This window comes from Drosophila santomea, chromosome 2R (genome assembly GCF_016746245.2).
Source record: "Drosophila santomea strain STO CAGO 1482 chromosome 2R, Prin_Dsan_1.1, whole genome shotgun sequence".
Classification (NCBI taxonomy): Eukaryota; Metazoa; Arthropoda; class Insecta; order Diptera; family Drosophilidae; genus Drosophila; species Drosophila santomea.
This window is the reverse complement of record NC_053017.2, coordinates 8,443,217-8,454,280: the sequence shown is the minus strand read 5'-3', so window position 1 is coordinate 8,454,280 and position 11,064 is coordinate 8,443,217. Positions and strand designations below refer to the sequence as shown.

The 11,064-nt window shown below is 41.5% G+C and overlaps 1 protein-coding gene across 1 annotated transcript; it reads left to right on the top strand.

Annotated features, from left to right (window-relative positions):
• The first annotated feature begins 9,445 nt into the window (after positions 1–9,445).
• LOC120446765 lies at positions 9,446–10,068 on the top strand. Its single transcript, XM_039627902.1, is given in 2 exon segments — positions 9,446–9,607; positions 9,610–10,068. Coding segments are annotated over 2 exon segments (471 nt in total). The 5' UTR covers positions 9,446–9,529; the 3' UTR covers positions 10,003–10,068.
• The last annotated feature ends 996 nt before the right edge of the window (positions 10,069–11,064 follow it).

Here is an 11,064-nt window from a genome sequence, read left to right as displayed (position 1 = left end):
GTGATTAAAGTCTTATCTGCGTGTAAAGTCGTCCACGTAATTAGTTTCATTCCAGCCTCTTTTTTGCTGCCCCCAGTTTGCGACCTGTGCCAGTTTTTCCCCTTTTTCCGCTTACATTTCACAAAATGTGCGCAGCTCAGCCAAAAGCCTGGGAAGGGCGGGAGGAAGATGGGAGTGGCAGTTGACGGGTCCAAATGTCAGCTAAGCCCTCGCAGGATATGCGAAATGACAGGCAAATTAAAGCTGAGTGGACGGGCAGACAATTTATCAGAGATACATAGAACATGAAAAAGGTACAAAATTGCCACTTATAATGCAAAAAAATGCACGACTCCCATTGCCAACTTGTTTAAAGGATTTTCGAAAAGATACTTTCGTGAAGCTCCGTTGAAGAATTACAGTCCAAAGGGTACGCACCTACTAAATCCTAATAACACTCCTCTTATTCCAAATATTCTTACATAGTTCTTATAAAGCTACATTTTAGACACTAAATTTGATCTCTTCATTAACAAACAACTTTCAAATAAGATAAAGCCATCAAATGGCTTGTCAAGTATACTTAACTTTAAAGACTTTTCATTGCACAGCCATTAAAGTAATATAAGCGTAATATCCATTTGAAGCGAGCCTAACGAGTTGCCCCTGTACCACCATTTTCCTACTAATGCTTAAGTTTCCCTCACAGACTTAAGGCGTAAGAAGCAAGACAAAGCTCAAGGAGCGAATTGTCCTGAAGGAGTTCTTGTTCTTGTTCTTGGGCCGCCCGTTGCCGATTGTCGAGCAAACAACTATTTACTTGACATTTGCAAAGGAATGTGTCCTGTAGGGGACCCCTCTTGACTGGCATTCTCTTCGCTTATTCAGGTCCTTTGTTGTCCTCTTTCCTTCTTTTCCGTGATCTTTTCTACAGCAGGGACTTAAAAAAACTATTTAATGTCACTGCTGCATGTGATGCAGATAAAGAAATGGTATCTGGGAATCCATTTTTAAAATGCACACCTTACCCCTTTGATAAAAGAACTAATGCATGGCAATGAAGTTATTATCGCCACGTTTCTACATTACCGTAGAGTGTTTGGGATTAAGTTTATACCCACTCTGGAAATATCCTTTAAACTTTTCGAGACCAAACTATGGAACATTTTCCTTAAACACCTATTCTATCTGTGCAGTTTCCACTTCCAGCTCTCCGAGGTATCGATGTCAACAGAACGTTGCTGCCACTTTTCACCTGCCTCGACCTTTTTTGCACTCAATATTTGCCCGCTCGACTGACACTCAATCGGAGTTTGCCGAAAAATGGAATATCGAGGAGCACATATATAAATTGCAACATAAATTATACGCATATGGCTGGGGGAAATCAAGCTGGGATAGCTTGTCCCATGTGCTTAACCGGAAATCGTGTGCAAAATGAAAATTCGGGAGGAGGAAAAGCCAGCCCCTTTCTGCTTTCTCCTTTCTCCTGTCGCCGGCGCCATTCGTTGCTGTTAACATTTCCGCTTTATTTGTCTGCCTGCCCTTTCACCCGCGCTTTATCTATCCAGATATATGTACGAGTATAAATGTCCGCTTTTGAGCCCGACATTCCACCTACATTTGTTTGGATTTTTGTTGCTGCAGCTGCAGTTTTATTTTTGCAGTACTCAGCTCGTTTTTTATCTCTTTTGTGTCGCCGCTGACGTTGTCTAATGTTTTAAATATAAACTCGAATATAATGCAGAAAATAAAAACATAAATCAAAGCAAAAATCGCTTTTGGATTTCTTTTCAATCTGTACAAGTACAGATAGAGCCGGAGTAACTTTTCCGTTTTGTTGCTTTGGCTTGTTTGGAGCCCATAAATTATTCACACACAAGTTTATCTTTAAATGCGATACTCAGGGCGCTCTTGGCTGGTGCTCCTTGGGGTTTATTTTAGAAATAATCAGGATGCATTGGAAGCAAGTGGAAGGACCAAAACCTGGCCTTATGAGGGTGTTTAATTAAAGGTAATCTTTGCTCGGCGCAACTAGAAGAATATCGTCTTTTTTGTAGAAAAAAGTGGGTATTTCAATATATTATAGAACATTTTTTCCGTCTAGATTTGTTTCACCACTATATATTCTGTTTAACCATATTAACGCAGGAAGTTAGTACACGAAAAAGTGTCCAAAAGGCAATTTTCCAGGTGGACGTTTCCATCGATTTACGCTGTCACTAGTTTCCTTCGACTACCCATTGCATAAACATCACTCGGGCTTGTCTGCTGACTTGCTCGCTTTTCCCAAGTGGCCAAGGAAAAGTGACAGTCGAATTTCCCGGCAAGTCTCGCAGCCAGATGGGCGATCAATCAAAGGTGGCATGCAAAGCGGGCCACCTAGGATTCTTGCGAATTGAAACGTGAGATGTAGATATGCAATCCCGCTCCAGCTTCCACCTGGCCACTTAGCCACACGAAGCAGTTAATTAAATGATGAAAGCATTGACGTGTCGCAGGGACTAAATGGCCTGGAGCAGCGGGAGTGCCAGTGCGAGTTGGCCGGTGGTGTACGAGCCATGCCATGCCTGGCTGTCTGGGGGCCATGTCCTTGGCCAGGACTCGCAGCCTGACAGACGCACGTCGGCAAGTCCATACTGCAAGAGGGAGTTTGGAATTGTGCGTGGGATAGCCACGGTGCATAGATGGAAAAGTGATTTTTGGCACTTTCCAAAGTTTAGAATGGTTACTAATAAACTAATACAAGTTAAAAAAATTATTTAATATAATAATTTGAAGCGACATATAATATTTTCAACTATTATGTTGATAAATTAATAGTACAAATGGGAAGTGAATGTTATTTAGTGGCACCTCACTATCTTAAAAAGGTATTACCAATTACTGTTTAACCCCGTTCCTTAACCAAACATTTTTAAGCACAGTAAAGGCGAGTCTGGATGGGTTGAAAGCACCACCACCCACACCACTGTGGTTGCACTGGGTGGCTTTGGGCTGCGTCGGTTGGATTCTGTGCTCATTGGGGTCACGTAGACGCTTCAGTTGCATGTAACACGCCGCTTGATTGGTTGCCTGATTCGTTGATTGCCTAGCTCTGCGCTCACGTGACAACGCGTTGCCCTTGGGCATTGTCCAAGGATCCAGATCCCGAACCACCAGCTCCACCGGCTTCACCGGCTCCACAGCCACACAAAACTCACCTGTCAACCCGTCATTTAGTCAGTCGATCTGGGTGTGCGTGTGTGTGCTCATTCTAATTTTCATTCCATTTCCACTCGACAGCCGCAAACGCAAACTAACCGAACCGATGTGGGCCAAGTCAGTTGGCCAGTTTGCTGATTTGATTGATGGCCGGTCTCTGTCTCTGCTGCTAATGAACTTACATAAGTGAAACCGTTAACAAGATCCTGGTGGGCCAACAGTGGCTCGTGTTGCGAGTGTAAACAGATTTTGGACTAGTTTCTGGTTGACCATCGGGCTAAAAAACTAAGAGCGGCCAGAAACTAAGAGAAAACGTTGTTAATTAGCAAAGTTGATAAATCTACGCAGATTCAACATATCAAGTGGGTGGCAAAATTTGCATTTCCTCCCTCTGATGTTGTGACCGTTGTAGGTGAAGTTTTTCCAATTACTTTTTTTTCGGAATTGCGGGAAGGAACTTTTTTGTTACCTTCATAAAGTTGTTGGCCATGTCCTGGGAATTTTCGGCCGCCGGTGGATGGAAGTTAACATGTGGTTTCCTGTAAAAAGAGAAATATGAGGAACATAATTAGTATGTTGCGAATACGCAGACTTGACCAGAGGGGAATGTTTGCACATGTGTGCTGGCAATTGGTATCAAGTTATGAGCACAAATTGGAACTAACTAATTGGCTGTTACTATTATTTACGTGTTATTGAAGACGATTAAGCCGCTGTAGTCCAAATGTGTTTAAGAAGACAAATGAAACATTATAATCTTGTTTTTTAAACAACACTTTTATTAACATAAATATTTAATAATCCCTTTATATGCAGCTTGTGTTTACTGTCTACAAATAACTCTTCTAACTTTGTTTGAATAAATTGTTTGTTTTCCATTTATTTGTTTCATTACATTCTCAGAAATAGTTAGTCCCAAATGAATTATTCAGTTTAATTTATAAGATTTCTCTACTAGCTGTCCACATCCTACTTATTTATTTAGTATCTGTTTTACGTTAGCATTTATTTGGGCAAACTCTGCTGAATTCAATTCAATTAACCAACTTTCATATTTAAGTTGCCCAGCCTGTCAACCTTTCAGCATGAAAGCACACTCCGGGTAACTTCTTTCCTTAAACTTTGCTGGCCAAGGACATACATACTTACATATGTGGGTGGCCGAAACGACACTTGACAGCCAAACGATAATTTTCTTAACTAAATTGTCCAGGCAGGGAAAACAAGAGTTGTGCAAACAAATAAACTCATCGAAGACATCAGGCCATTAGGTTCACTTCAAGTAGTTGGGCAAACAAACGGAGCTGACTGGGACAGGTGGAGTAGTGGGTGGAAAACCCACTTAGTTTCCTAAGTCAATCGTTGCAACTTTTGCATGTTCCACTGAGCACTTTTCCCTATATTTTTTTTCGTGTTTGTTCTTCAATGAAAGGTTAACTCTGGAACAACTCCAGAACTCTACTGCATTGACTGACAAGTGGTCTTTTCCTCCATATTTTCCTCTTTTCGCGCTTGCAGACCCGGGATTTTGTAGCTCCAAGGCGAGACAACATAAATCATGAACAGACACAGACACAGACATAGCGAAAAACTGGTGGAAACTGCAAAATTGTGAGCTGGCCACAAAACTGCGGCAGTAAGCCGCAGTGGAAGAAGAAGGAGCAGCTGGAAAACCGCAAAGCGTTTTTGGTCTTTTGCTGTTTTGGTGGTGGCGCTGGCGGAAAACTTGCTTGCCACTGCCACTGGCAGCAATCGCTTCAAATGGCTTTAAAAGGCCATCAACTCAAGAATTTTCCCCATGAACTCTAGAATTTTCCTCGCTGAGCGGCAAACTTTGTTTGTGGCAGCTGCAGTTTGTCTGTGCAAATTGGCGATGGCAACTAAATTGAAAAGTGCCGGGCTAAACGCCCGAAAGTAGGCAATGGTTTCGGCTGCTCAGCAGGATACATTTCGCTTCAGTTAGCGCCAAACCGCAAAAAGGATGTTTTGCTTAAAGTTCCCGACTCCTCGGGTTCCTTTCCTTTTTTCGCCTGTCTGCCCTGAAAATTTCCTACACTCGTCCCGAAACTTTTTCGATTTTTTTAGGATACTGGCATGCTAGGATGTTTGGCCAAATGGTTTCTGTTCGTCTTTCTGGACTTTGTTAATTGGAATCGCACTGCTGTCTTCAGCAATTTATATTATTTCGTTTCGGCATCCACTTGATTTGTGGCTTATTTTTTTGATTTTTCTTGGGCAAGAACATTTGATAAACTCTTCCAATTTAATTTATTTAGGTTTTTAGATTCTATTTTCGACATACTATACATTAAGTGAAATTACCTTGTTTCTTATCTTACCCACCAATTTGTATTTTAGATGTGTATTAAAAAGAAGGGTTTTAGATTCAATGGGAAACTAGGAGAGATTAATTCAAGCTTAGTCGAACTCGATTTTAAAGCGCTTTTGTGCAACTATTATGGTAGCCTACTTTTCCCGATCTGGATTCGTCAAAAGCAAACGCTAATTGAAATTCCTTTCTCGAAAAAAACCGAACAATAAGAGCCGGGGCAATTCTGTATGAAAACACACATACTGAAAATGGGTATCGATGCATCCGGCAGCTGTGGCAACTTCCGGTCGAGTTCAGATTTCGATTTGGGACATTCAATGAGCGCGACAGATTAGCCGCTTTCCAACCACAAAAAGCCAGTGGAAATGCCGGGAAATGCGAGGAAAAATAGCCAAATTGGAGGCGGGCCTGGCAGAGATGGCGGGGAAAATGAGATCGACCAAAGCGACGGAGTCCGTAATGATGCGGAAGTGGACAAAAGGCAGCCGCAGCCCAACAAAAGCCAAAAGCTGTAGCTGCCAATTCCACAGCCCATTTGGATTCCCATGACTATGGCAAAAGGCATTCTAAAACTGCGGTCAATTGAAATGGCAATCAAGTTAGCGAGCTCGTCCTTGCTCCTTGTCAAAAGGCCATATGCCCAGCCCAAGGAGCAACTGGAATGGGACGACTGTCCTGCCCTATGCTGGAACTCACACCATAGAAGAAAGCCAAAGTTACCAGCCAATAATTACAAGGGACATGCCCTTCAAACTGAAATTTATCGGCATTACACACGAGATTGGTGCTTTAATTTATTTTGTAATCATTTCAGTAAGGCAAAGTCATTTTGTGAGATACAATGTTTTAAGTACTTAACTGGTTACAAAACTATTTGCCTTAAATGGAAGGACAACAAGCTTTTCTTCCCTTAGGCTCTTAAGTGATTTTCATAAAAGTTAACCTAATAAATAAAACGGCCAACCGGAAAAAACTTTTAGGATTGATTGTCTAGTTATTGTTTTCCTTGGGCTGGCAATTGGAAAATCAGATAAAAATGGCCTGCCAGCGCGGAATGTACAGCCTTCTTCGCACCGTACATCAAGTATATGCAACTACAAAAAGTTGAAATTCCAAGAGCCTTGCCTTCATTCACTCATGCACTCTGGTTCCTCTAGTTCCCCTGGCTTTTCACATTTCCACAGTTAAGTGGGAAATTCTTCACCCCGTTTCCCGAGCACTTTAAGCCCGATTATGGCGTGGCTCATTTCTTTAACGCCTTTTGTTTGGGCCGCGCTCTTTTTGTTTGCCGCGCACGTATCACTGCACAAAGGAAAAGGAAAAGGAAAAGCGGGAGGTCATTACGTGTTCAGCCAAGTGTGTGTGTGTGTGTGTGTGTGCAAGAGTTTCCGCACTCCATGTGCGAGTACGCCTGCAATAATGATTGGAAAGTTTCGCTTTGCAGTTGGGAATGGAAAATGTACTGCAACCGAACACGCCCCGAGTCGTAAATATTTGGCAGGCCAAGAGGTCATTTGCATAACAAAACTGCATGCGGTGCAGCCATTAAATAATTAGAAATGTTCCTTCTCCCAATGCATATCAAAGGGAAAACTCTCCGAGGGGAGGCCAAAACTTTGTGCAGCGCCTCGGCCATTAAAGCGCAATCAACTTTCGACATCATTGGCGCCGAGCAAAAGCCGCAAAAAGTGGAAATATCTCGCACTTTTTTGGGTAAACGGAATGTTTAATGCTCTTTGGGCTTATAAGTTGCACTTATTTATAGGCCAGATACATATACAGATACACAATACACTATCATATCATATTGCATAATTTTAGAAAACCTTTATTAAAGACTTTATTGAAGTTTCCATAGCGAGATGTTGGGTTTGATGTCCCATTAAAATAGTTACTTATCAAATATCCTCAAAAGGGTCCTGTAAATTATTTTGTACTCCTTCCGCCGTCATATTCAACGTGCCCTGTCCAAAGGAAGGGTATTGCTCAAACTTTGGCGCAACATTTGGGTCGTAATGCGCCCTGGGTGGCATTCACATTTTGAGGTTAGTTGCTGTCATAAATTTTTAGTGCCCTGACTTGGCTTTTGTTTCGGAACTGCCTCCCCCATTTTGGCAAGGAAATTCTTTTGTTCCATCGCCCGCTCTAATTGGCAGCATTTGATAAGTGCAATTGACTTGCATTTTGCCCCTTTGCACAGTTTGCTTTTTTGTGCTTAGCTGGTGATTTTAATTGCTCGTTAAGTAGTTTTAATGGGTGCGTGTGGCTTCATTGCAGCGTGCAGCTCCATTGTTGAGTCATTGCGAGTGCATTGGAGTCAGGGCTTTTAAGCCCGGCCATAACATTGTAGCCAAGAGCTAAGCCAATCTCAGCCAGCCGCGAGATATGCTGCGCTAGCTGTAAACTTAAAAAGCTTGAAGGTGAAGGAGAAGGAGAAAGAGAGAAAGTGATGTTGGAAAAGCTGTCAACGACAAGAAGCGACAACCACAACTCGAATTGACTTTGGCGCCTTTGGCTTTGACACGTTGACATACAATAAAGGTATTTGCCTTGGCCACGCCCTAATCTCAGCCCGCCTCCGCATATAGCTTACAGCGATTGTCACATGGAATTTTCATCATGCGAAACGACGACGTGTCACTCAATCCTTGGAAAAGTGTGGAGTAGCAGAACGGAATTGGAGTGTTCAGCCAAGAAGGTACCATGTCATCGTGTATATTCAACTTAAACATGGTTTTTTCCTTTAGCAATACCTCTTATTAAATGAGTAGTTGTATCATTTACTCTATAAGCTAACTTGCGTTTAAGATAAAATTTTCATAGGTTAAGGTCTGGTAAATTTTAAAAATAACTAAATAGTCAAATTCAGATCTATTTTAATTAGAATACATTACTTAAAAGGGTGTTTCAATGGGTGTGTTCTATTCGAAAGACCCTTTTCCCTTGCTCATTGGATTTTCTTTGCCCAAGCTTTTCCTTTTCCTTTTTCTTTGACTTGTGCTGGTTTCACACTGATTACACAAACGTGAGTAAGCTGCTTTCAGCATCGCGTTCCACATGCAAACACCAGCTCATGCATTTATTCATGTACTCACTCATTCATTCATTCACTCCGTCGATGTAGTCATTCATTTTCATCATTTGTATGTTGTTAAGTCCGCAAAAGAAGAGAAGAAAAACGTGGGGAAAACTCGACGCACTTTTTCCTGATTTGCACTTACCCAACCCCTCTTAATCCCAGTCGCCTGATTTTCTTATCTGGACGAGAGTGTGTGTGGGATTTCCTTGAAGTTTCCTTTCTGTTTGGTCATGGCATCAGACTAAAAATGGCAACTTTATTTGGCCAGCTTTTAGGCCAGGCTTTCGGAGCCGAAGTTTGTTAATAATTTTAAGTGATTTGCCAGAACGAAGCCAACAGTTTTTTAATTGCTCTTTCTAGTTGAAGATTTTCCGAGAACACTTATCCCAGCAATGAAAAGCCTCAGTTTATTTTTAGCAAAGTTTGCGATGATTTCGGTCTTGTGCGTCAGCACTTTTGAATAAGACCAGTTAGGTAAAGTGCTTTCAGCCTCGAAAGTTGTTGAAAAACTGTTCAGGAACAGCTTCTATTAATCCTGTCTGAGGAACAATATTTGCCTAAGTGGAAACGCAATTCGGTGTAATTGCTTCAAAATAGTATATAAATAGGTTTTATATTGCTGCCTTATGTTTAGGCCAAGTCAAAAGCTCACTTCTTAGAAAGGTGAGCACAAACCATGCATAGCAAATTGCTATCATCTACATCAGCTTCTAGCCCCATTTACGAATCATAGCCATACCGAACTTCTAATGGTATTCAGAGCCAAATCATCCTGCAATCCCAGCTGAAATGGGAATGAATGAAAAATAGGCCTGGGAAAGTACGCTATAATTGACGAGCAAACAAACTAACACACACAGATCAAATTTCAATATGCTAATAGCTCAAAAAAGGAGTAAAACAGGGACTCTGTGGAGCCTTGTGGCATTTCGAGAATGCAAATTAACGCTCGAGATGGGATTCAAATGAATGAGGCTCCTGGCCAAAATAGAATATTGATGTTATCCCCAACCTAAGACCAGTTAGCTGCCGACGTTGTGTGGTTATCAATATGGCCAATATTCCAATCCACAGCACATCCGCACATCAGCTGAGATACAAAGAGCCACACTCGCATATTGTATCTGCATTTATGAAAATGCAAAGTACGGGGTCGGGGAAAACGCCAGCTGAAACTATCAAAATGCATGCCAAGAGGCAAACAACAAAACCATGCAACACGAGCTGCCGCAACAAGGCAAACATGAAACCGAAACCGAAAACTGTAACTAAAACTGCGGCCAAAATCACCTCCCATGCCACCCACTCGAATGCTTACTCCAGGCAGCCAAAACATGCAGCAAAAAAGCGAGAACGGGCGAAATTTGCATGCATATTTACAAACTTTCGTTCGGAAAAGTCAGAATAATGGCAGTACAGTTAGAAAAGATACCGTCAAAAAAAATGGTTTAAATTTTTTTTCTAAAATTTTAAAGCAGTCGTAACAACGAGTCATACCAACACATATTCGCACTTCTTGAAATTAAAAAAAAAATATATATATTCGCACTTTGGGGAGTTTTTGGGTCCATGTGTAAAAATGTAAACGTATTGCAGTTCCATATTTCTTACATAAATATTTATATTTATCTGGCTGCATTACCAAGTTTTTCAGAGTGTTCGAGCCACCCCCCCTAAAACTAGCCCCCTCCCCTGCGATCCTGCTTCTCTGTCAAGCCGCATTTGATGTTCGTTTTGGCAACTATTTGCAAATGCAAATTGCAAACATGCAACAGGGACATGTTGCGTAAATGTCAACGTTACAACAAAACCCCAACCAGCCAACAAGCAAATACACATGCAAATGTCTCACTGCCAATCTCTCTATGGATTTTCCCTTACAAGTGTGCATATCTATATGTATGAAAAGGCAGCATTTCCATACGTATGTGGCTCCTTCATTGATAAGCAGTTTTTAACGTGGGGCTCCTCCCATCAGAAGCTGAATAACAAAAGGAAAGAAATGCTAAATGGCTGGGTGGCTGTCACTTGATTGACAGGGGAGTTGCATTGCCAATGCATGGCTTATTGGTGGGCTTGGCCGCAAAGAGGGGGCGTGGCATGAATCAGACGACGACAATTGTTGACCACGAATAAATGAGTTGGGCAATTGCGCAGTCTGTAGACTACGTGCACTTAATCTCTTGCTAATTCTATAAGGAAGATTAGGCCCTTAGTCAATTTTATTAAAATATATATTTTAAATATATATATTAAAAATCTATATCAATTTCAAGGAAATTTCAATTGACCAAGTCAAAAATATTGCCGATGGTAGATAAAAAAGAATGGGGGCATGCACACATAAGTCAAAGCCCTCTCTTTTCACATACGCAAAAATACGTTTTGGGCCTCTGAGTTCACAGAAGCACATTTATGTGAGATTGGCACCAAATTGATGTGAGGAAACCCGAAAACAGAACATTTATTT